The 27268-nt window shown below is 41.0% G+C and overlaps 1 protein-coding gene across 1 annotated transcript in view; it reads left to right on the top strand.

The window, feature by feature from the left end:
* HYDIN (HYDIN, axonemal central pair apparatus protein) overlaps positions 1-27268 on the top strand; it is a 421369-nt gene that overhangs the window by 52049 nt on the left and 342052 nt on the right. The window contains exons 6-8 of the mRNA XM_025370321.1: positions 1981-2115; positions 14734-14933; positions 24752-24876. Coding sequence (XP_025226106.1) covers positions 1981-2115; positions 14734-14933; positions 24752-24876 — 460 coding nt within the window. The remainder of the gene's footprint in view (positions 1-1980; positions 2116-14733; positions 14934-24751; positions 24877-27268) is intronic.

Here is a 27268-nt window from a genome sequence, read left to right on the forward strand (position 1 = left end):
GACTATGCAAGAATCCAAAGCAAATGGGAAGACTTGCAGTTATATTTGGTACAGCCGCTCATTAAGGGAATCAGTGATGCCTTGCAGAGATCAATGGGGTGACTTAGTGACAGCAAAGCCAGACTCTGGAGAAAATAGTCTGTTTCATTTTTTTCTGCAGTAGCGTTAGTAAGAGAAGCTCATGGGCAGAAGTGAAAGAGAAGGAAAAGAACCGGAGGTGCACAAGGTTGTGTTCCTAGACCTCCAGAAGAGGTGCGTTGCACAGACAGGAGGTCTCTGTCTTTTCATGCACTTCAGTTCTCACTTCTGACTCCCTTTTTCCATTTCTATATTACTTTTGACTCTTGCTGAGATATTTTTAGGCTACTAAAGTGGTACAGTCCAAAGCATCCTTTGGTCACCCCTCTCTGACCTTAAACAAGAAATGGTCATCAGTGGTTGTTTAATAGCAACTCGGGGTAACGGGCATGTGTGAGTTTTGTCTGCCAGATGCTCAGTTCTCATGGATGACACAACATCTCTTGATAAGATGCAGCCAGAGTGCTGGCCACATGGAAAGAGGGTCCCATCCTAGGAATGTCCAGCTACTAACAAGCAGACAGTTCTCTCCAGGCAAGGCAGGCTTGTCCTCTGGTGACTCCAGGACCCTCATACCAGGTGGCTGATGTAACCCTGCTCTTCTGCTTCCTTAGTTCACACTCTTATAAAGAACCATGGGGAGAGATTTGGGGCCCCAAGAAATGCTTTCTGTGCCGTTTACCTTTTATTTGCTTCCTCACTGTCGTGGGGTACAAAAGATAGAGCCTGTCAGGTTCTTATTTTTGTGTCTCCATCTCTCACACACAAGGATAAGAATGAACCAGAACACTTACTATTTTAATTGGGTTACAGTGATAAGGACCCATACTCCAGAGTCAGATTGATCTGGGTTCAGATCCCAGCAGAAGAATTAGACTTTAAAAGAATGGAGCTGTTGGGAGCTGCTCTGAGGCTGTGCTGGGGGATATCCTGATGCTCTTTGCTCTTGCTTTGTGGTGTGTTTACTCAGGACCATCCCATGGAGAGGTGGGGTGGAGTTTGGCTGGGACTTGACTCGCAGCACCTTTGCTTGGTGAAGCTGTACCACTTTGGGCAAGGGTCTGTAGCATGGGAGTCATAATGAAGCTCAAAGGTTATGGTGAGGATGAGGTGGCATGTCATGTGCCGTAGATGGGCCATTGAAGGGGTGCAGGAAGTGTGACTTCTTCTCTCAGAGCAGTTCTCAAATGCTCAAATGTTGGGAAATCCAGCTTAACTCTGTTATGTGGGTGACGTTTGAGCTGATTAAGGAGTTAGCCCTTGAAGATAGTCACTTTTATTTTTATTTATTTATTTATTTATTTATTTATTTATTTATTTATTTATTTATTTTTGAGACAGAGTCTTGCTCTGTCCTCCCAGGCTGGAGTACAGTGGCCCAATCTCAGCTTACTGCAACCTCTGCCTCTTGGGTTCAAGTGATTCTTCTGCCTCAGCCTCCCCAGTAGGTGGGATTACAGGCGCAAGCTACCACACCCAGCTAATTTTTTGTATATTTAGTAGAGACGGGGTTTCACCGTATTAACCAGGATGGTCTCGATCTCCTGACCTCGTGATCTGCCTGCCTCGGCCTCCCAAAATGCTGGGATTACAGGCATGAGCCACCACGCCCAGCCAATAGTCAATTTTAAATGATTTAATTTAAAAATGAATAAAGACTTGCAATAATAATAAAAATTAGTAAGAACAATAATGTTAATAAAAATTAAAACTAAAAGGTAGTGGGTGCTTACTTTTTATGGGATAAAGATAAGTACTGTCATCTCCTTGTATAGTTGAGAAAACTGAAATTCAACCCTGACCAAGGTCACATGTCTAGTAAATAGTTGATGGAGATTTCAGTCTATGTTTTACTCTCTGCTTTTTCACACGCACAGTGTTTATCATCATGTTTCCCTGCAGATTCCAAGGTTGGTGAAGGTTGTGGAAGAAAGTTCGCCTTACTTTAAAGTAATCAGCCCCAAAGACATTAGTCACAAAGTGGCTCCTGGAGTGCCTTCCATATTCCGAATCCTCTTTACTCCGGAGGAGAACAAGGTAATACCAGGACTGGCAAGAAATTGGACACTTGTACTGGCAGATTGAAATTCAATTCTGAATATTTACAGAGGTGGTGGTGGTGGTGGTGGTGGTGGTGGTGGTGGTGGTGGTATTGGTGGTGGTCTTAGTGTTGATATTTGTGTTGGTGTTGGTGGTATTGGTGGTAGTGCTGGAGGGTGGTGGTGGTGGTGGGTAGTGGTGGTAGTGTTGGTGGTGTTGGTAGTATAGATGGTGGTGATATTGCTGCCATTGATGGTGGTGATGGTATAGATGGTAGTGGTGGTGTTATTGATGTTGGTACTGGTGTTGTTACTATTAGTAGTGTTGGTGGGTAGTGGTGGGTGACGGTGGTGGTGTGTGTAGATGGTGATGGTATTAGTAGTATGGTAGTATAGTTGGTGGTAATATTGTTGTCATTGATAGTGGTGGTGTGGTGGTGTAGATGGTGATGGTATTGTCACTGATGGTGGTGGTAGTGGTGTTGTTAGTATTTGTAGTGTTGGTGGGTGGTGGTGGTGGTGTAGACGGTGGTGGTATTGGTAGTATTGATGGGTGATGGTGATGGTGGTGTAGATGGTGGTGGTGCTGTCATTGATAGTGGTGTAGGTGGTGGTAGTCATGAGAGGAGTGCTGAGACAAAGGATAAAGATTTTGGCTTCTAGGAAGTTTGGGGCCTTAGTTGGTTATGACTTTCCTCCCCAGATTCTAACTAGTTTGCGAAAGAGACCCAAGACTCAAACATAATATCATAGTATTGGCCTCAGTAATGGTAAAGCTAGAGCTGAGAGCAGAGGCCTGCCTGGCCTGCTCACACCGTCAGCTCACAGGCAGTCTAGGAAGAACCTGCAGTCAAAAAGGAGGCCATTTTCTGTCAGCACCACTGCAGTGGTGGGGAGGGGAATGGAGCCCAATCTCACTCTCCTCAGTCGTAGAAATTCCAGTTCCTCCTAGGAGGGAAGGAGCAGGTATGGGGGCCTGAGGGTGGAGGCTTCCTCCCCACCTCTTCTCCAGGTAGTAGGATCGTTGGTCAAGTTTTCTTCTCTGTGGGCCTAAATGGGGACTTATGAGGAGGAGAAAAGAGTTTTACCAGCATGATTGAAGGAGTGAGGACAGAGAACAAGTCTTAAATATGCAGAACAAAATGCAGGCTGTATATCATGTTAATAGCAGGCATGCTTATCTGTGTTGCATTCTTATGGTTGGAATCAGTAGAGCACAGTGGAGTCAGACAGAACTAGCTTGGAGTCCTTGCTTCCCCACGGCTAGTACCAATCGGCTGCTGTCAATATCATTACCAGTATTCCCTCTACTATTGCTGTTGTTACTACTTTTCTGGAGAGCAAGGATAGAGAATTTAATGTGGCTTGTTAAGTATGTACTCCTTGTGGTGAGTGGTCAAAACTTCCATTATAATAATACCATTGTTATAATTTTGCCACTTTGTAGTATTACTATTTATATCTTAGGTTGTGTTTAGGAAACTACAGTTTTGTTTGAGGTTCTACTGAAATAAATAAAAAGATAAATAACTCCAGATGTAGGGCTTTTTGTTGCATATTGTTGAAGTCCTCATTTTTTCTGGAGGCTTTATATCTGAATACTGTCTGTGGGGAGAACAGGGTCTGGATTTACTGTGGGTGTGAGACTCCTACACCGTCATTTCTGTAGGAAGCTGATTATAATCCTTTGTGCAGCTTGAAATACAAAGCATGCTGGATTTGAGGAGGTGGCTTTTCTTAGTTTTTTTCTGTGATGGAGAAAATATGTCTTCTGTTGGATAAGTATCGTTGTATCTGCACCTAGTCTGACTGAAAAAAGGGTACACGAGACTTTCTGGAGATGGAATGTTCTATATTGGCATAAGGATTACATGGCTGAATTCATTTGTCAAAACATTTAATATTTGTGCTTTTCAATATATACATAAGTTTTACCTAAAAAAACTTGTATAACAATAGAAGGGGGAGGGTGTGGGTAGAGGTATAGAGGGAACCAGAATAATGGAATGTTAAGAGTTGTTGAATTTGAGTAATGGGTACACTGGGGGTTTGTCATGCTAATGTGTCTTCTTTGTGCATGTTTTAAATTTTCTATAATCAAAAGCCAGAAGAAGAGAGAGATTTTATTACTGTTTATCTATCCAGCAAAGAAATAGTTGAAATGTATTTAAAGTATGTTGCTATGTAGTTTATAAATATGAAATGCTAACATTCCTGGTGAGGATTATTGCTTCACTGTGTTTTGTAGCTTCTTATCTTACGCTCAGCTCTTTTATTCTTTCTTACCATTCCACTTATCCAGCATTGCATGTCTATTGGGGAACCCCTAATTTAAAAAAATTAACTAAGTTAAATGTTGTTATACTTTTACTTCTAAATATTTGAAAGTTATCAAAAGCTACATGCATGTTTGAGGAGATACAGTGAGGATAATGGTTACTTATGAGAAATTCAGCTATCCAGTTTTGGAGACACTAAGATCTTGTGTTGGACTTGGCTCTAAACTCTATGTAGTTTATTTCCAAAGACAGAGTTTTTTTCTCATTTTGCTGGCTGGCTAACACGATGATGGCATAGTCAGTTATCTACATTCGCTTTCACTGTTGAAAAGTCGACAGGGCAGTGTGCAGAATGACCAGCTAGGGTTGGGCATGCTGTCTTTCGGGCTGCTCCAGAATGCGGCCAACAAGTGACTAGAGCCAGATTTATTTTAGGAAAAAAAAAAGTAATTCATTTCACCAAATGTCAGTGTTTCTTCACTTGGCCAAATTGATAGCCAAAGTACATACTTTTTTCCTTCTTATCCCCTGCTGATTTCAGCACACTCCATTCTCATTTACCCTCCTCACATCTGGAGGGTGAGATATGTAAATTGCAGCATGCCACAGTTAATAAGCCAGCCCTCTTTCAATTGGATTTGCAGTACCATGTATATTAGCACGTCGAAGATGATAATGCAATTTACATTTTTCCCCCGTCATCTATTAATCTGGCTGCCTGGGGATGGAACTTGTTAAGAATGCCAAATGCCCAGATAACAGGTGCAGTAAATTTACTTTGGCTTTCCTTATCTTTCCTCACTCAGACTTTTTAAGAAATGATTGGACGTGTTATTAATATAATAATCCTAGTGTACATATCATATACTGTAGAAATATAATAGCCAGTATCATCATAAAATAACACTATACAATTCTAGAGCCTGACATTTTTCTTGACCTCTTAAATTTGTATCTTTACCATTAAAATGAGAATGAAAAATATTAGGATTTTGTGGGAAAGCAAAAGAGAGTACTTCCTTGGACTTAAGAAAGCATCTGTTTGCAATGTGTTGTCATATGGAAAAGGCAGCAAGCTTTGAAGAAAGCATGCAGTGATGCAACTGGGTGGCTCAGTTATGGTTTAAGAAAATGTCTAATTTGTTGTCAGAATGGTTTTTCCAATTTGTCACCATGAAATTTAGAAACCATAGCCCAAGAAGAATAAAAAATGTGAGCATGTTTTATGTTATCTATGTATACAATAATAATAAAACTATATTGCCAGCAATTTGAATTTAAATATCGGTATCATACAAGTGGCCACAATCAATGACTTTTGTTGGCAAAAATAATACTAGGATTTTGTTTTCCTTCTGCCTGAAATTCTCACTCCCCAGTTCTATCTGGATCACCCCCATAGGCCCAGTATCTGGCACAGGGCCTGACACATAGAAAGGGTGCAGTAAATATTTGTGGAGTGAGATAAGTAAGTAAAAGTTAGTCTAAGAAATAAAGAAATAAAGAAGTTTCTTTGACTTGAGGTTGGCCTGCAGATGGTAAGAGCATGTAAAAAGGGCTCAATTACCTTTTTGTGTCATGAATATATTAGATGTTAACTTTCTTCCTTGTCATTTCAATTAACAGTAAGATGTCTAAGAAGTCTTCTCTAAGAAGAGTTTCTCTTTATTTTGTTTCATATTTCCAGATAGTCACATCCATACTTTTTAGCTTTATGGACCTCATAAATATAATGTGATAATAAGGCTAACAAGGATTTTAGGAAATTTCTTTATAAAAAAACTCTTGATAGTGTCGTACCCAGAAAAGATATTAAAAATAAATAATATTCTTCCATTTACTCAGTGCCAGGCCCAGTTTTCTGAGCCAGATCCAATGGAGAATAGAAGAACAAGCTTTGGCCTTCGTGGAGCTTACATTTCACAATGAGTAAACAAACCAACAAACAAATATATACAATTTAATGTAGGAATTGACATAGTAGAGGGTAGGGAATGATAAGGGCTTTGCTTACTTCCAAAAGTAAAGTCAAGGAAGCCTTCTCTGATAGGAAAGTCAAGGGGAGACTCCTCTATTGAGGTGACATTTGGGCAGAGAACTAATTTAAGCCATGCAAATATCTGAGGGATGGGCTGTCTAGGAGAGGGAACAGCAAGTGCAAAGGCCCTGTGGCAGAAACATGCTTGGCAGTCAGCTCGGGAAAGTACGCGAAGGCCAGTGGGGCTGGAGCAGAGGAAGCTGTTGGAAACATGGTAGGAAATGAGATTCCAGGAAGTGAGCTCGTGAAGGATCTTAGAAGCCATACAAAGTGGGATAGGAAGCCACCATAAAGTACTTCAAATATTTTTATTATGGAAGGCTTTCTTTTCCTCATATGCAAAAGTAGAAAGAACAGCAGAATGAACTGCCATCACCCACCTTTTCAAATCTCAGCACATGACCAGTCTGGCTTCATCTGTTCTGCCCCTTCCCCCAGTAGATTTTGAAGCAAGTCCCATATAATAGCATGCAATTTCATCTGTAAATATTTCATGATTTTTCTCTGAAAGATAAGGGCCTTTTTAAAAGTTAGCATAACCACAGTACCATGGTTGTGCCTAAAAAACCACAGTCACTCCTTAATATCATCACATATTCAGTCAGTAGTTTTGATCTTGATTTAAGAAAACCAACTTTAAAAAGTTGTTTTTTAAAAAAAAACCGTTGTGTACTAAGTGCAACAATGGTTCACAATTAAGAAAAAGTTTTTTTTTTTTAAGTTGGTTTTCTTAAATCAAGATCCAAACAAGGTTTGCTGATTGCATTCCCATCACGTCGTTTAGAATGGTCCCTTGCTGCCTATTGCCTGTAACTGATAGTTAGATCTATAACCGTGATTAGATTCATTTAATTTTTTCTTTTTTCTTTTTGGTCAAGAATCCTTCACAGGTGATGTGGTACTTCCTAGTGCATTACATCAAGAGGCACACAATGTCTGTTATGTTTTGTTTTGTTTTTGTAATGATCCAATAAAGATCATTCCCTACATCACTGAGGGTTAAGTTTCTAATTCCATAATTTATTTTGCACTTACTGGTTGAAATTATTCTAAAAACAGTAACAACAGCGAAACCAAAACTTTCCCCCACCAGCTTTTCAGCTCCCCTGAGGTATAGTCCATTCAGGAAAGATAGGAGAAATGCTTGATTCTCTCCTTTTATCCAGCCTGATGGGTTGTGATTAGGGATGACACAGTCTGACTTACATTTTAGGAGCACTCTGGCTGCCAAGTAGAGAATAGACTGAAGCGGGGGCACGTGAGGCATCACAGCTAGTGGCCTCCCCTTGACATTGATTTTCTCTTTCCTCATTGGTAAGAGAACCACAATTTTAAAAAAAATTGTAATTGACAAAAATTGTATACATTTGTAGTGTTCAACATGAGGTTTTAATATATATATACATATTGGAATGGCTAAATCAAGCTAATAAATATATACATTATCAAATTAATATATATATAACCTCACATACTTATAATTTTTTTGTAGTGAGAACATTTAAAATCTACTTTCTTAGCAATTTTCAATTTTACAGTACATGGTTATTAACCATGTTGTATAATAGGTCTCCTGAACTTCTTGTCTAACTGAAATTTTGTACCCTCTGACCAGCATCCCCCAATTCTCCAACCTCAGCCCCTGGGAATCACTGTTCTGCTCTCTGCTTCTATGCATTTGACTGTTTTAGATTCCACATATCAGTGAGATCAAGTAGTATTTGTACCTCTATACCTGGCTTATTTTACTCAGCATAATTGCCTCCAAGTTCATCCATGTTGTCACAAATGATGGAATTTCCTTCTTTTTTAAGATTACATAATATTCCATTGTGTGTATATACCATATTTTCTTTTCTTTCTTTTTTTTTTTTTTTAACAGAGTCTCACTCTGTTACCCAGGCTGGAGTGCAGTGGGACAATCTCAGCTCGCTGCAGCCTCCACCTCCCAGGCTCAAGCAATCCTCCCACCTCAGCCTCCCTAGTAGCTGGGATTATAGGCCCTCGCCACCATGCCTAGCTAATTTTCTATTTTGTTTTATTTTTAGTAGAGATAGGGTTTCTCCACGTTGTCCAGGCTGGTCTCGAACGCCTGAGCTCAAGCGATCTGCCCATCTTAGCCTCCCAAAATACTGGGATTATAGGCATCATCCACTGTGCCCGGCCAACATTTTCTTTGTATGTTCATCCACTGATGGACACTTGGGTTGATTCAACATGCTGCAATGAACATGGGGGTTCAGGTAGCTCTTCCACATACTGATTTCATTTCCTTTGGATATATACCTAGAAGTAAAATTGCTGGATCATATGGTAGTTCTATTTTTAATTTTTTGAGGAACTGCCATACTGTCTTCCATAATGGCCGTACTAATTTACATTCCCATCATCAGTGTACAGGGAGAACCACAAATTTTGATTGGACACTTCTGCCTGAAATAAGAGATTACATTTCCCAGCCTCCTTCACAGCTGCGTGTAAGTGTCAGCCAATGAGATGTGAGTAGGACTCCAAGGCACTTGCTTGAAGAGAGCTGACACAGCAGGAGGTGCCCTGTCCCTTCTACCTTCTTCCTTCTGCCCTGCAGCTTGGCTGTGAAAGAGTCGGGTCCCAGGAATTGCTCTGCCCCACAGGGTGACATCGAGGATGAGAACTGCATGCTAGAATAGTAGAGCAGGAATTTAGGAATTTGAGTCTCTGATGACACTGTTGAGCCACCCAACCGACCTGGCCTGCCTACCTCTGGCCTTCTTTGTACAAGAGAAATAAACTTCTACCTAGTGTAAACTGCTCTGATTTTGCTCTTTTTCCTGTTGTAACATAGCTGACTGATCCCTGATGCATACAAGGGGGAGAGGCTACTATAGTAGTTCAGGTAAAAGATAAGGAAGTTTGGATGAGGGTGGTGACAGCAAAGGTGATGAGAAGTAGAAGGAGTAAGGATGTATACTTTTTTTTTTTTTTTTTTTTTTTTTTTTTTCTTTTGAGGCAGAGTTTTGCTCTTGTTGCCCAGGCTGGAGTGCAATGGCATGATCTCTGCTCACTGCAACCTCTGCCTCCCGGGTTCAAGTGATTCTCCTGCCTTACCCTCCCGAGTAGCTGGCATTACAGGCACCTGCCACCATACCCAGCTAATTTTTTGTTATTTTAGTAGAGATGTTGGCCATGCTGGTCTTGAACTCCTGACCTCAGGGGATCCACCCACCTCAGCCTTCCAAAGTGCTGAGATTACAGGCATGAGCCACTGTGCCCAGCCGGATGTATACCTTTATTGTACAGCTGCCAGGATTTACTGATGGATCAATGAAGGATACGAGAAAGAAGGGCACCTAATTTGAACTGTAGGATTTTGGCTAACAACTGGTCAAATGGTGGTGTCATTTACAGAGACAGGGAACAGAGGAGGAAAAGCAGGTTTGTGAGGCTGGGTGTTCAGTTCATCAACTGAAGTGACTGCTTAAGCCTGCAGGCCGTCAGAGCCTCCCAAGTCATAGCATCTGAATTAATTGTAAGCCAGCAGAGCAATATATAATGATGTATAATCTAATATAGTCATATTAAGTGCATAACTTCAGAGATTGGAATACATTGTAAGGGACTTTAAAGAACCTTATATTCTTTTATGGGTGTGTGAATTGATTATGAAAAAATTTATAATTTGAATCAAACTTCAAACCTTCCTCATTTGGGAACTTGAAAAGGTCTGAAAACATCTCTCTCAGTATTTCAATTAGGTTCCTAAGCTATTTACAGCTGCTTTTAATTCCTTCTAGAACAAAGCAGCGGGTATGTGAGCATAGAATACAATGAGACAAACACTTCAGGATCTCCTCTTATCCTGGATTCAGCAGCATCTTTTGTTCTAGCTCTCAACGCCTCAGTTAATGCTCAGTCTTCACATGTGCCAGGGGCTTTTCAGTTTGTAATTCCCAGCAAAACGTGCGCTGGCTGGATTTGATTTCCTAAGAAAAAGCGAAAATAGTACTTATCCCTTTAGGACTCTGTAGGAATCAGACTAGGCTGTTGCATTGTTGAATTCTGTGGGGTTTTCTAAGATCAAGTGTGCTTAGTGCAATTTGTACTTCCTCATGTCTGGAGAGCATAAGTTTTGAGTCTGGCATTCCCATCTGGAAACCAGAATCAGTTGCAGAGATAAGAGCCTAACAACTCAATTTTTAAAATTTTTATTTTTGTTTTTATTTTATTTATTTATTTATTTATTTTTGAGACAGAGTCTCACTCTGTTGCCCAGGCTGGAGTGCAGTGGTGCGATCTTGGCTCACTGCAGCCTCCATCTCCCGGGTTCAAGCAATTCTCTGCCTCAGCTTACCGAGTAGCTGAGACTACAAGTGCAGGCCACCATGCCCAGCTAATTTTTGTAGAGACTGGGTTTTGCCATGTTGGCCAGGCTGCCCTTGAACTCCTGGCCTCAGGTGATCCACCTGCCTCAGCCTCCCAAAATGCTGGGATTATAGACCTGAGCCACCACGCCCAGCCATTAAAAAAAAAAATTTTAATAAAAAGAAATTTTTGTGGGTACACAGTAGGTATATATATTTATGGGATACATGAGATATTCTGATGTAAGCATGCAATGTGAAATAAGCACCTCATGGAGAATGGGGTATTCATCCCCTCAAGGATTTATCCTTTGAGTTACACACAATCCAGTTACATTCTTTAAGTTATTTAAGAATATACTAGCAACCCAGTTTTAATCAATTTCATGAATCCTATTTATTCCTTTTTATGACTCACTCCTGCCTTAGGACTTGTATGTTTGCAATTCCCCTTGGCAGGAACACTCTGTTCCTAGACTCACCCAGCTGGCTCCTTTTACTGTTCAGGTCCCCATCCAAAGGTCACCTCCTCAGGAAGACCTCCTTAGTTATTCTAACCTAAATTAACCCCATCTGATATTATCACTTTCCTGTGCTTTATTTTCTTCGAAGCCCTCATCACTTTCTGAAATTATGTTGTTCTATTATTATCCTTATCAGTATATGGATAGCTAGATGGCTCCCTACCAACGAGAATAAACATATGTTGAATTTTTCCTATTTGCCTTACACATATTGTACTTAATACAAAAGTTTGATAAGGACAACTAACATTTATCAAGTACTTACTACTTGCTAAATGCTAGGCTAAGTACTAGCCCACACAAGTCCACATCTGTGTTGTCTCATGCCTGGACTACAACAGTGTCTTCCTAACTGGCCTCCCTCTTCCCACTGCAGTCCATGGCCCACACAGCCGCCACCGCTTTTTCTAAAACGTTACTCAGGTTACATCAAGATCAGCTTTCAGCCTCGGGAAGGCCTTCAGCCCTCTCACGTCCTAACAATGGCTTACAAGATCTGTGGGATCTGGCCCCCACAATCTGTTGGCCATGTGTCTAACCACTCTCCTTCCCTTGCGCCCCTCTGGCCACAGGTTCCAAATCACACTTCTCCCAGACAGCCATCCATCCATATGGCTTCATTTGTCACTCACGTCTCTGCTGAAGTGTCCCCTCCTCATAGAGGCCTTTCCTGACTGTCCCCCCCGCCCCGCCCCATGTGAAAGAGCTCTCCAGTCTCTCTGTCCCCATATCATGATTTATTTCCCGTCCCTCATCACTACCGAATGTTCTGTTACTAACTTTCCTTCCTTCGGGAAGTATTTGTTGAGTAGTTGCTGAGTACTAGGCTCTGTTCTAGGTACTGGGTATACAGAAGGCAAGAAGATAGGCAGATCCCTCTTGACATGGAAGTATGGGGGAGACATGCAGTACACTCACTGGAGAGGTAGAATATACGATATAGCAGATGGCTCTGGGCAAGACTGAAGCTGGACAGAAGGCAAGGGAGTGATGGGGCAGGAGAGGGGAGAGTTCCAGTGAAAATAGGGCAGTCAGAGGAGGCCTCAGGGAGAGAGTGGATTGCTGTGCCAAGCACTGAAGAGGTGAGGGGGTGAGCACCATGAATAAGTAGAGGGAAGGAGAACATCATGTGTGAAGGCTCTGAAGGGGAAGGCTGTGGCTGCAGGAGGACCCAGGGGAGAGAAGGAGATATGGCCAGAGAAATGATGGGGGCATTAGGCCACCAGACCCCCTATAGTACACCACCCTCAGCCTAGGTGCTTTTCAGCAGAGAAGCAGCCTGAGCTGACTTACATTTTTGCTGGATCCCTCTGACCCTTGGGTGGAAAATAGACTTTAGGAGAGCAAGGGTTGAAATAGAAAGTCCTGTTAGCCTGGGAAAGATCGGAGTGGCTAGGACCAGGGCGGCAGGAGTGGAGGTGGTGAGGAGTGATTGCAGTTCGGATATATTTTGAAGGTAGATCCTATGGATTGTATCAAGAAATTGAGAAATAGAGCATGAAGGGATGCCTCATTTCAGGGTTCTAAAGCCAGACCGCTGGAGGGATGCAAATGCCAGTACTGAGACCAGGAGGCTGCAAGTGGAGAGAGGGTCAGACCTTAGCTGTCTTTGTGGAGCCTTTGTCGGTACTAGAAAAAGGTTCCCCCTCTGGGCTGAAGCTGTTTTGCCTCCATTCCTGGCCCTCAGCAGAAATCTTTATGCACGGTAGCAGGCAGTGACATTCATCAGGAGCTTTGGTTTGGGACATAAGTTTATATCCAATGAGATGCTGACTGGGCAGCTGGTTATGAGTTTGGAGCCCAAGGGGACAGATAGAACTACAGGCGTAAAGGCTATTTGTGAGCATTCCTGGCAGTTTTAGCTTTATATTTATTTGTATGTGAGTTGCACTGTGTATTACATATCCTTTATTCATCTGTTCATCGTCTCCTCCATCCTGATGTGAGCTGGAGAAGGACCGTGACCGTGTCTGCATTTCCTAATTGGTTGTATTGCTAGACCTAACACAGTGCCGTGCTGGCACCTGGGCACTTAGTGAACATAGTTGAATAAATAAACTGGGGATGCCACTGCTTTATGCTTGTTCTGTGGCTTCATGAAGTTGAGTATGTGGCCAGCCCTGTATGCCAATTTGTATGCCAGATGGTCCCATTCTTATTCTATGCCCAAAGCCCAAAAAGAGCTTTTGTTAAAACCTCCACCACTTACTACCAGTTATCACATGGTTACCAAAAGGAAATTTATGTTCAAAATGACTTTTCATTAATCAACATTGCCTTGCAGCTAAAACACACAATAAAAGGATGAGAAAACTTAAAATGAAGGAAAACAAAGCTTTTTTTAGATATCGGGTACCTTTTACGGTGACTTAACTTTTTCTTTGCTACGTTGCAGGCAAGTATTCTATTTCTGTCTTATGAGATGGCATAAAGAGTGACTTTATTCAGCATTTCTGTTGCATTTAAACTTATTACTGGGGAAGAGAGATGCCTAGGGCCTCAGCATTTTTATTTGGAGTGGTCAGAAATGGCTTTGTGCAAGAAGTGAGGTTTCAACTGACTTATGCATCAGTTAGCTACTGCTGTATAATTACAAACAATCCCACATTTAGTGGCTTAAAATAATAAGCACTTATTATTGCTCACGAGACTATGGTTCGGCTGGGTAGTTTTTCGGGGTCTTGCCTGGGTCCTCTCATCAGGTGGGGGAACTCTGTTCATTGTAGCTGGGCTCACATATCTGGGGATCAGCTGGCTCTAGGCTGGTCTAGCATGGTCTTGGTTGGAGCATCCAGGGGCACATCCTGCAGTAGGCTGGACCAGGCTTGTTCACATGCCATTGGCAGGGTTCCAAGAGCAAGACTTGGATAGGCCCAAAGCTTCTTGAGGTCTCAGCTTGAAACTGGCATAGCATAACTTCTGCCACCTTTTATTGCTGAAAGCAAGTGGAGTGGAGGCTTCTTTCTTGATGGAGGAGCTGCAAAGTCACATTGCAAAGAGTATGGGCAGAAAGAGGCCATTAATTAGAAACATCATTCTAATACATGGGCTTGAAGGAGAACTAGGGTTTGGAAGGAGGACCTGAGGGAACTGTTGTGGATCTTCTTGGATCTACAGGAGAAATGGGCCTGGCCTGCCACCCTGCCACTGACCTTCATCCTACCTCCCTATTGCCTTGGAAACACATGAAACATAGTTTCTCTACCAGCTGTAGGTTTTAACACTAGATCTGTTCTCTCTCTCTCTCTCTCTCTCTCTCTCTCTCTCTCTCACAGAAAAGACAATCTCATTGAAAATACTTCTGTAATTGTCTTAAGTTTTCATAGAAATATACTAAAAGTTGTTTTGCAAAATGCCTCTTATCGATGCTTTTTCTTGCACAGTTATCGTGATCATGTTTTTTCCACAAATAATGATTGTACCCTTCCCTTGTAGGATTACTCCCATACATTGACCTGTGTTACTGAAAGAGAAAAGTTTATTGTACCCATCAAAGCCAGAGGGGCGCGAGCCATTCTCGATTTTCCTGACAAGCTGAATTTTTCCACTTGTCCTGTCAAATACAGCACCCAGAAGATTCTGCTGGTACGAAACATTGGCAACAAAATTGCTGTATTTCACATCAAAACTTGTAGGTATGCATGCCTTTGGCTCTTGTTTTTGATTGATTATAGCTAAATCTAGTCAGCTCAAGTAATCTGCTACCATAACATTGGGGGTGGAACTGCTTGTTACAATCTTCAGTTGCAAAGCTGGGAGACCTCACTGATGTAGGGTAGACTTCCTCTTCATCCTCAGAGGAAATTAAAATTCCAGGTTTAATATCTTATATCCACATTATACTAAATCCTCTTACCTGTTTGGTTTTTCAAAATGCTGGATAAAAGTGCTTCTTTTAGTATAGAGAATGGCCCATGAAAATATAGAAATAAATTGGTCTTGACTGAGAATTTTTATAACTGGCTTGGTTAGTTTTCTGTTGCCATTGTAACAAATTGTCACAAACTCAGTGGCGTAAAACGACACAAATTTATTATCTTACATTTTAATGGGTCAGAAGTTGCACTGTGCTAAAATCAAAGTGAAAGCAGGGCTGCATTCCTTTCTGGAGGCTTCAGGGGAGAATACATTTCTTTGCCTTTTCCAGTTTCTGGGGACCATCCACATTCCTTGACTCATGGCCTTCAGGTTTCTCCTCTGAAAAATGGGGAAAAGTACACCAGCCAATTCAAAAGGTTGTTGGGATAATCAACAGAAACTGCTAGTATATATCAAGTGCTGTATAATCGGTGTTTGCTCTTTTCTTTTTCCTTCAAATGAGCTATGGCCAGAGTGGTAGACAGAATGATGACTCTTCAGATATGTCCATATCCTAATCCCCAGAACCTGTGACTGTATCATGTTGTATGGCAAAGGGGAATTAATATTGCAGATATAATTAAAGTTACTGATCAGCTAATGTTAAAATCGGGAGATAATCCTGGATTCACTGGATGAGCCCAATGTAACCAACAAGGACTTTTAAAAATAGAAGAGGGGAGCAGAAGAGTTCAGAGTGATGAGCTGTGAGAGGGACTCAATGTGCTGTTGCTGGCTTTGGAAGATGAGAAAACTGAGGGATAGAGAGGTAACATCATTTCCTTAAGAGCACAGAGCTAGTAAGTGATAGAGGTGGATTTTAATCTGAATATTTGTGGACTAACCACAGTGTAGACACCATGGGACAGTATAAAGCAGGGGTCCCCAACCTCCGGGACATGGACTGGTACCAGTCCAGTGCTCCACAATAGGAGCACACACCCTATTGTGAACTGTGCATGTAAGAGATCTAGGTTGCATGCTCCTAATGCCCAATGATCTGTCACTGTCTCCCATCATCCCCAGATGGGACTGTCTAGCTGCAGGAAAACAAGCTCAGAGCTCCCACTGATGTACATTATGGTGAGTTGTGTAATTATTTCACTATATATTACAATGTAATAAGATAGAAATAATGTGTGCAATAAATGTAATGTGCTTGAATCATCCTGAAAACATCCACCCCACCCCAAATCTGTGGAAAAACTGCCTTCCATGAAACTAGTCCTGGGTGCCAAAAAGGCTGGGGACTGCTGGTATAAGAATGATGAGTCAATCCCATCTCTCAAGGACCTCTCTTATCAGATGGAAAAGAAGGATTTGTTCTGGGGCATGAGAGCAAGTGACTGACCAGTGGGGTCTTAAAAAGAACAACCATCTTGGGAAAAGGAAGCAGGGGTTCAAGTTCTTTTCCATAAAAAATAGTATGTATATACTGGATTTAAGTTCTCTTTTTAAAAAGTAGTGTGTGTATACTGGATTTAAGTTCTGTTTCAGAAGGGCCTTATCTATGGCATCCTTTGCTGACTTAATGACTCATTTGTCCAAAAGGGATTAGAATTTGCTTCTACCTGGTTCCCAAAAGTTAGGCTACCATGGAGTACTCTTTTGGTAATTTCCTGCCTTAGGAGTTCCTGGACTGATAGCTCATATGCAAATCCCACACCTTCATAAGATACAAGTTCAAGTTATGAATGTCCTAGAGAAACATTGTTCCTTTAATTAAAAACTCAGACACTTTTTCTTTTGCTGATGGGAGTGTGTTGGGGGAGTTCTTCATATTTCTCAGGTTTATACAGGGATCTGGTCCCAGTCGCCTAACTTGACCGTTGTGAGGCCTTGTCTCCTGTTCCAGCGGGGCTATTAAAAACCCAGGCTTCTGGACTACTGGGAACTCAGGGCAGACCTATCATTAGCTCAGTGACTTACTGGTGTGGTTCTTAGGTTCCTCTTTGTTTTGGAATGATATGAGTTTTTCTTATTTTTGTGCATGCTCAGTTATGTATTTATTTACATTATCTTTTATCCAGTCTTTCTAGGTATTTTCTGGTGGGAGAGTTTTCAAGTGACCCAGTTTGCCATACTGTAGGGAGCAGCACTGCTATATTGCCAGTTGAGGGCACATCCTTTGGGAGGGAATTTGTGTTTATTTCTCCAAGCATTCTAGGTGAATCACTCTCTCTGAACTATTTCATGTAGATCCACGTTTCTGTCTGATATCCTATTTTTCCTGGCCTAAAACTACCTTTAATATTTCTTGTAGCACAAGTCTACTGTAAATTCTCTGTTTTTGTTTATCTGGAAAAAAAAAGTCTTTATTTTTCCATCATTTTTGGAAGATATGTTTTTCACCATATAGAATTCTGGGCCAACAATCATATATAGGTTTTTTCCCTAGTACTTTAAATATGTCTCTCAATTGTTCTTCGACTTACATTTTTCTAATGAGAAGTCTGCTGTGATTCTTATTTTTGTTCCTCTCTATGTAATTATCTCTTTTTCTTGGGCTACTTGCATGATTTATTTTGTTTTTGCAGTTTGGAAATGATATGTCTAGGTGTAAGTTTGTTTATGTTTTGTTTTTTGTTTTAAGGATTTTGTTTTGCTTTTGCCTGATTTGGGTTTTAATTTTGCTTGAGGTTCTCTGAGCTTCCTGAATCTTTCATTGTTTTTGGAAAATCTCAGCCATTATCTCTCCAAATATATTTTTTTTTTGTTCCACCCCCTTTCACTTTTTCTTCTGCTTGCAGGAAAGTTCTGCCTGCCACAGGTAAAAGCCACAGTCTGTATGTACATGTCCCATCTCCCTTGGGGGAAACAGGTTATCTGTCTTTAGATTTCAGGCTATTTGATGTGCTACCTCAGCTCTCAGACAGGCACAAGAAAAATTGCGATTTTGTTATTATCTCACTTTCTCTCATGGTTAGGGTAAAAGAAACATTCTTTCCAGCTTTCTGCATCCTAGGTAGGAGCAAGATTCTGAACCACTTTAAATAAATCAACCACTAGAGGCAAAGGAAAAGTTCTTTTGGAAACCAGTGTCTCCTGACATTATTCATAAATGCTCTACAGGCCTTGTTTGTCATCTCATGGCAAGCTTCACATATTTTGATAGAGGGAGAAGGAAGCAAGTTGTTCAACTGGCTTCCCATGAATTAGAAATAACCCATCTTGGCCTGGCATGGTGGCTTATGCCTGTAATTTCAGCATTTTGGGAGGCCAAGGTGAGTGGAGCACTTGAGTCCAGGAGTTTGAGATCAGCTTGGACAACATGGTAAAACCCCGTCTTTACAAAAAATACAAAAAGCAAAAAAATAAGCTGGGTGTAATGGTCCATACCTGCAGTTCCAGCTACTTGGGAGGCCAAGGTTGAGCTCAGGAGGTCGAGGTTGCAGTGAGCCATGATCATGCCACTGCACTGCAGCCTGGGTGACAGAGAGAGACCCTGTCTCAAAAAAGAGAAAAAAAAAAAACCCCATCTTTTTCCATTGAAAAATGGTCTCCCACAACCACCATTCACAATACCCATGAAAAACTGTTACATTGGTATTTTTTTCTATGAAAAGAAAGAATCTACCTAAGGTGGAAATGCAAGTGCGGGAACATATCTTTCTGGGCTGTTTGGCTGAATCTGAAAAAACCACCCCAAAATGGCAATTTTGTATATTTTAGATTCATGTAAATGTGAAGCAAAAATCACTTCACAGATTTAATAGTGTGAAGTTGCAAAAAAAATCTAAAACCTTTCTATCCATCTACCTTTGAATATGAATTATAATGTTTTCCTAACATAGAAACAATTCTAAGGTAAAATGGGAGGCAACTCAGGGACTGGCCAAGAATCGTCAACAGTAGACATGCTGGCCCAACATTCCCATTTTACTGTGAAGGGAGTAAAGCCCGAGGAGTGAAATTACGTACCCAAACTCCCCCAGTAAGTTAACATTAAAACCTGGATTCATGCAAACATGAGCCAGCTCTGGGCTTGTTTGCCCTCAGGTCCATGTCTCACCATTCCCCTGCGCTGCTCAGTGTCACTGTGGGGCTTTGTGAGTCTTCCTAGCCTCCTGGCTCAGCTGGATTCCAGCTAGGTTTGACCAGTCAGGGACACTAGCAAGAGACTGCAGAGTAGGAAGAACGAAGAAGCCTCCTCCCTCTTTGTCTTCAGCAGAGTCCCCAGCCTCCACTGCATCTCCTCCATGATTCTAGCCACTGTCAGGCTGGCCTGCCATGGTTCTAACTTCTGCCAGGTTACCCTGGTCCCCAGGATCTGATAACACTTCCTCCTCTCCTTTTGCTTCCAGTCCAGGGGTGGAAAAAGCTTACCATCATTAGGAATCTCAGAGCTGTCTCACCTTCTTCAGTTGGGTTTCTTGCCTCTCCCATCTTCTGTGTAACCAAGTCTCTCAAATTCCCTGTTTGCAAGTATTTTTGTTTTCCTGTTTAGACTCTTCATGAAATAATAGCTTTATGTTTTCTCCACAAAATGCATGTTTTTCAACCATCATTGCTTCTGTGAGTTGCCTCAAGTCCTTCCAGTCAGTCCCTTTTCTGTTTAAATTAACCACAGCTGGCTTCTGTTGTTTGCAACCGAGAGCACTGATGGCTTCAATGAGAAAGAATGTGGTTAAATTTGTGGTCACATCCTATTGAATTAGAATCTCTAGGGAGATCCCCTGACAAGGATCCATACTAAAAACCACACAGATGATTCTGTTCCTAGACAGTGTTCTTCAGTTAATGTGGTTGTGAATAGACGTGGCAGAGCAGTGGATATAGTCTGAGAATTTACAGTCAAAAGCCCATGATCCTGCCAAGTGTCAATATACAGCTAGAAATAATGTCCCACAGGAAATTGTTTAGAAAAACAAATCATCCTTTTCTCATTGAAATAATGATTTTATTAGTGGTTAAGTTTATAAAATGCTTAGGTTCTTATAAATCACAAAAACTAGAACTTTCTTTGCATGTCTGTTATCCTTATTCGAATGTGAGCTTCTCAAATGGAAGGATTGTATCTAACTCTTCTCATTTGTACGTCCCCAGCATCTGTCTAGGATAAATAAGCACCCAATAAATGTTTATAAGATGCCTAACCAACGATATATCACAAAGGCAAAACTACAACTATAAACCTCTACAATAAAATAAAACATGTTCTCCAAGTACTATAAAATAAGCATAATGTTTTACACTAATAAAAGAGGCTGCAATGCACTATAAAATGTACGAAGAACATAAGCAATTATTGTTAAATCTGATCTAAAACTCTAGTAGGTATCAGAATAACCTTGATGATTAAAGTAGGATTAACATTGGAAGGTGAAATAGGATTAAGAAGCAATTTCAGAATCTAAAATCTCAAGGAATTAAACAAGAAAGATCATCTGAAGAATAAACACTAATGTTATATTCAATATTTAATATTGTAGGATCAATATTTAGTCTTCTGCTAAAGTATTGAATCATTTGGATAGTTTTAGTTCTTGAGAAGAGCTCATAATTGATTGAACAAAAACTCAAATCTTTCTCATGGCTCATGATTTTTCACAAAACCAAACTCCCTTCATAATTATTTGGTATTAATCAAGATATGATATCAAAACCAAATATTTTGATAGACTGAACCATCCTTATACCCTTGAAGAACAACACTTTCTACTTCTTTGTAAGAGCATTTTCTGATACTTGGTATTTTCTAGCTCGATCAGCCTGTCTGCATTTTAGTAAAATGAAATACAAAATCAAATTATAGACAATGTATAACTACCAGAACTTAACACACTCTACCCAATTAACATCTGTTAGGCAGCTGTAAGTAACAATGGCAATCCTAGGTGATTATAACTACTGAAGAAGTTTGTGTAACCTAAACCCAACGATTAGCACAAAGGCAAAGTAACCGTTACCACTCCATGGAACTTGGATTCCTGGAGGTCGTACAGATGGGATACTAGTGCCATTTTCTCTGTAAAAATTATTAATAGTTTAGGTACTGTAATATAATAATACCCAATCATTTTAAAGCTATTCTTTTGCTACCAATAAATATTTGAAAATAAAATGAAGGAAAATATTAGGAAGTAGGGAGGCAAAGGATAGAAGTAAATATTGTGGTGGTGTTCCCAAAGCCAGAAAACTGGGCCCAGTTCTCACTTCTTCCGATTACTCCTGAGGCCGTAAGGAAGGAAAGAACTTTGAGACTGGGAGACTCACCGTCACTTCCCACAAGGCACGGTTTCTACTGAAGGTTTCCTCCTTTTTGTTCCACCACGATGTCATAGACACTGATGGTTCATTACAAATATTTTTGTTTTACCTTTAAGAGTTTATTGTAATTCAATTAAGCAACCTCTTCTGAGAGGCTCCTGAGTAAAGCACTATGTATGGGGTGATGAGTGACACAAAAATAAATTTAACCACATGGCTTCCATGTTCAGGGTGGTTTGGGGTGGGCAGAAAGAACAGGGACTTCCCTCCTGGCACCACCACTGAGTTGGGCAACTTTGGGCAAGTTGCTGCCCTTGTGAGCATCTGTTTTCCCATGTCTGAAATGCAAATAACAATATGGACTTTCTCAGGGTTTGTTTGAGGATTAGGAGAATTGCTATATGTAAAGCACCCAGCGTAGGACCCAGCATAGAATATGTGCTCGTGATTGTGTTTTCCCTTCCCCCTCTTCTCAAGGGTTTGTAGCTATTGGGAGAGGTAGGCATGAAAACCAACTCAAGTACAAAGTAAACCACTGTAAAAACTAAAAGGGAAGTTATAGTCTCTGAGAGGAAGGAGATGCTATTTACAAAAGGGAGAATCAGGAAAGATTCTATTTAAGAAGTGACTTTGAGTCTGGGCTGTGAGAGGTGGCTTCAGAAGGAGTATGGCATGTGGGAAATGGCACATCATCTGATGTGATCCTAGCAGTTCCGATTGTCTACGTGGGGGCCACAATCTGGTGGGAAGAGAGAGCAGGTGCAGTGCTGGGGGAGGTTGTGGGTGAAGAGACTAAAGCCTGCCTCCCATCCCACCCCAGCGCTGACTTGGAACATGACAGGTGTATAGGATATTTGGACAGATGTATGTGTGTAATGAAAATGCAAAAACCTGTTGGGAACAGATTGTGTGGGACCTGAAATGCCTAGGGGTTTGAACTTGATTGCACAGATGATGAGGACCACTGAAGGTGTTTGAATAAGAGATTGATGTGTTATGACCTGTGTGTGTTTTTTACACTCTCTCTAGAGCAGTGTGAAGGAGTGAGGAGAGAATGATGAAAACTTGAACTCATCGAAACACCCAAACACATCCACAGATTCATCACGCAGCATCTAGAGGCTGCCAGTGAGGGAGATAAAAATAGCCATAACAAAAAGAATAATAAACACTTGTATAGTATTTCTTCTGTGCCAGGCATTATTCTAAGCACTTGACCTATATCAACCCCTTTAGTCCTCACTATAACCGTATGAAGTAGGTGCTATCATTACCCTCCTTTTAGAGATAAGGAAACTGAAGGTTAAGTGACTTGCCCAAGGTTGTGGCAGAGCTGGGTTTTGAACTTGTTCGGTTGGCTCCAGAGGTCAGGCTAGTAACCACTGCCCCAGAATGCCTCTGCAGCAATGCCTGGGGTTCACTGGTGGATCGGTGCCACAGGCATGGGGACAGGGCAGAGGAAAGGAAGCAGGAAAATCAAGAAGTGAAAGGAGGGGAGATCCACTTATTTGTGGGATCTAAAAATCAAAACAATTGAACTCATGGACATAGAGAGTAGAAGAATGGTTACTGGAGCCTGGGAAGGGTAGTGGGAGTTGGGGGCGGGAGAGTTGGGGAAGGTTAATGGGTATTAAAAAAGTAGTTAGAAAAAATGAGTGAGACCTACTATTTCATAGCACAATAAGGTGACTGTAGTCAATAACTTAATTGTACATTTTAAAATAACTAAAAGAGTGTAATTGGATTGTTTGTAACACGAAGGATAAATGCTTGAGGGGGTGAATACCCCATTCTCCATGATGGGATTATTTCACAATGCACGCCTGCATCAAAACATCTCATGTACCCCATAAATATATGTACCTACTATGTACCCACAAAAAACTAAAATTTTTTTAAAATTTAAAAAAAAGAAAAGAGAGGAGAGGAGATCAAGTAGAAAGCACCAGAGAAAATAACCAATTGCTCATAGTAGGGAGCACCTGAGGTCCTGTGGTAATACTCTCAGATGCCACCCAGTGCTACCCTTGACATAAACTCTGTGTCCTTATAGCAGAAAGCTTAGATTTTCTGAAATTGAGTTCATCATCTAAGGTAAGATTTAAGGAATGACAACTCTAAGAACTGTTGTGATCGAAGTAAATAATCAGAAACAGCTCAGTCTGCCAGATGCATTGCACAACACATTACTTTGAAAAACTAGCAATTTAAAGAAGTGAAATGGACCATGAAAATAATTAAATGGGCTAGGTTTCCTATTTAGGAAGAACTCTCTAAGTTATTTAAGGTATTTCACCATCAGATCCAGCTTCTCTCTTAACTATTCCCTTCCAAAACAATTAAACTATTTCCTGTTTCCAAATCAACCCTCACTCCCCACAATGCCTGCATCCCAAATTATATTTTCAAGACACAGAATTTGTCCTCAGTTTGCCTTTTCAAATGCACTCTCCACCCTTCTTCAGTTGGCTCTAGCCCCGGAGGCTGGCTTCTACAGCCTGGGTCAACAGCCCTCGACTCCCATTTCTGGCTCTGGTTGTGTTCACCCAATGAGGGTCTGGTAGACAATGGGATGGGAGGGGATGTGAGGTCAGGATATTTTTTCCTCATTGTCTTCCCTGGGAGACCACCTGGGCTGCAGTCACCCTTGGCTCCATCTCCTTGCTCCCCATAAGACAACCTTCTCTTAGGCCTCTCCTTGTGGATTTCAAAACCATGCCTTCTCCGTGGCTCTTTGGTGGCAGCACTACTGTTATTTACCACCTGAGCTATTGCATCATCTCCTGTAGTTCCTCTACACCCCTCCCACCCTTTTAAAATAGACCCTCTGTTCATCTGTCCTTAATTATCCTAAGGTGAGTGAGGGTGCCATCCCTTTCCTTTTGGGGCTCTGATGTGTTTTTCCACTCTGATGCCCTCTCTCCTGTGAACTCTCACAAAACTCGATTTTTATCCCTTTGAAGGCACTGTTCTTTTGAAAATGACAATATTTGCATACATATTTTAAGTCTGTTCCTTACAGCAATCTCAGTGTTTGAGGACAAAGGCTGGATTTGATTCATTTGCAGTCACCCTAACTCAAGTGCCTGAACCCAGCAGGGATACTCAATGAATGTTAAAAGCAGGGCTGAATGGCAAGGACACAAACAAGAATACTGTTGCATCATTTAAGTTGCCCTTACACTTGCTAATCGAATACTGTCATTTTAACATTAAGACTAAAGTTCTTTCACATTAGGTAGCAAAAGTCTGCTTTACTTCTGGATCATGAAATTGCAGTGCTGGGTCTGAGCTGTCTGCAGAACTAGAACTCCCATCTCCTCTCCTCCCCCTCTCACACTAGTCAGAAATGTGCTCTGATGATGTGCCTCTCTGTGTGTTGCAGGCCTTTCTCTGTAGAACCAGCTGTTGGAACTCTTAATGTGGGAGAGTCCATGCAACTGGAAGTGGAGTTTGAGCCACAGAGTGTGGGCGATCACAGTGGAAGACTTATCGTGTGTTATGACACAGGTATGCAGTATTCTTCGTTAAAAGTTCTACATGTTAAGAAAGGTCAGATGAGCATGTTCTCACTCATAAGTGGGAGCCAAGCTACGAGGATGCAAAGTCTTAAGAATGATACAATGGATTTTGCGGACTTGGGGGAGAGGGTGGGAGGAGGGTGAGGGATTAAAGACTACACACTGGGTACTGTGTACACTGCTCAGGAGATGGGTGCACCAAAATCTCAGAAATCACCACTAACGAACTTATTCATGTAACCAAGCACCACCTATTCCCCCCAAAAAACATTGAAATTATAAATAAATAATAATAAAATCAATTTTAAAAAATTAAAAAAAGAAAGGTCACATGGGAAATATGATAAAGCTGAATAGGAAATGGTTATTTTGGCTGCATTTGAGTAAGCTAAGATCCACAAGACAAACAAACAAACAAAAAAAAAAACAACAACAAAAAACAAAAACAGTGAATGCCTCCAGTAGAAATGATGTGGAGTCAGATAGAAATCCCCTAACAGGTGTCCGCAGTGCTTGAAAGCCTGAGGAATACAGGACACAGGAAGGAGCCCATCCCCATCCCCAGAAGCCACACTGGTGGATTAAGATTGTCCGTATATTAAAATTTGCAGGTAATTTAATGCCCCATGGGTTTTCCATTTGATTTATTGTGATATTTGTCTAACGTTTTAAAAATGTAAACCCCAATTCAGAATGTTCTTGAATGTGCCCACTAGTCTGTGTAAGATCTGTTACTTTCATCCTTAGAACGTGCAAATATCTTACGTAACATCTTACAGGAATATAGGACTGTGTCTGTTGCCACTAGCATTTTCTTGAAGGTCACACCCTCCATAATCACGAAAATTACACATTGTTGCAAATTTTTAATTTACGGTCATGTAGATGGCATATACATTATGCAGTCTCCAAAGTTGACTTCCAAATTAATATTTTACATTGCCGTTTATTATTTTATGCTTTTTCTCATTTCCTTCTCACTTCTGTTTTACCCATTCATGTTGATGGACCCAGATTATCTGCAGAAGGGCATTGTAGGGAGAAAACAGAAGTACACAGCCAGGGAAAAAGTAAGCTAAGATCCACAAGATAAAGAACCCACAGAAATCATGTCGAGTCAGATAGAAATCCCACCTAACTTGTGTCCCTAATGTTTGAAAGCTTGAGGAATGCAGGGCTCAGGAAACAACCCATCCCCAGAAGTCACACTGGTAGATTGGGGTGATCGGTGTGTAGATAGAAACTTGAAGGTACACCTAGAGAAGGAGCAGCACAAGGCATCTAGGGTACAGGTCAGAATTGCTGGCTTTGTGGACCCGTATCTGAGCAGGACAACTCAAGCCCTTGCCTTAGGACCCATGGTTAAGTGGCACTAGCTCCACATTGCCCAGCAGAACAATGCCACAGACCAGCCAGTGGTGTGGTCTATCTGTTTTATCTATTAGTTTTAGCCACACTCACTGGCTGCTAGCAAGAGAAACTAGCTTAAGCAAAAGGGGGAACGTTTGACCCTTGTAACCAAGGGGTGGAAGGCTAAAAGCATAGCTCATAACATATTGGGGCATCAGTTTTCCAAGATAGTTGTATCATTTTATATTCCCACCGGCAAGGCATGAGAGTTCTAGTTGCTTCACGTCCTCACCAACATGTAGTGCTGTTTTGTCAATTTCAGACATTCTAGTGGGATAAAGTGATGTCTATCCATGGTCCCTAATGATTAATGATCATGGTCCCTAATGATTAATGATCATGTCCCTAATGATTAATGATGTTGAGTGCCTTCTCAGGTGCTTACCGGTCATTCATGTATCTTTTTAAGTGTCTGTTCAAGACCTTTCTTTGTTTATTCTTTTGTTATTAATTTGTAAGTACCTTTTATTACTCAGTATTCAAAATACTAGTCCTTTGTCAGATATATGTATTATTAATATTTTCTCCAGGTCTGTAGCTTGCCTTTTCATTTCCTTGATAATATTTCTTAATAAGCAGCAATTTTGAATTTTGATGAAATCCATGTTATCAATTTTCTTTTCTTTTAAGATTAACACTTTTTGCCTCCGTGCTAGGAAATCTTTGCCTTAAAATAAATCATGAATATATTCGCCCATGTTTACTTCTGGAAGGGTGATAGTTTTAGCTTCTGTGTTTCGGTTAATGCCTTATCTTTTATTTAATTTTTGTGTATGTGTGATGTAGAGGCTGTGTGTCATTGTTTCCCCATATGCATTCTTTGCTATTTTCCATCTTGTTCTGGAACACGGAATACTCTGTTATTCCATTACTTAATCTATTATTGCACTGTTATTCATTCATTTTTACCTCTATATTTTCCATTTCTTTTCCTCTGTAGACTGATCTGGATACTTTCTTCTTAATCATTA

This window comes from Theropithecus gelada, chromosome 20 (genome assembly GCF_003255815.1).
Source record: "Theropithecus gelada isolate Dixy chromosome 20, Tgel_1.0, whole genome shotgun sequence".
NCBI classification, from domain to species: domain Eukaryota; kingdom Metazoa; phylum Chordata; class Mammalia; order Primates; family Cercopithecidae; genus Theropithecus; species Theropithecus gelada.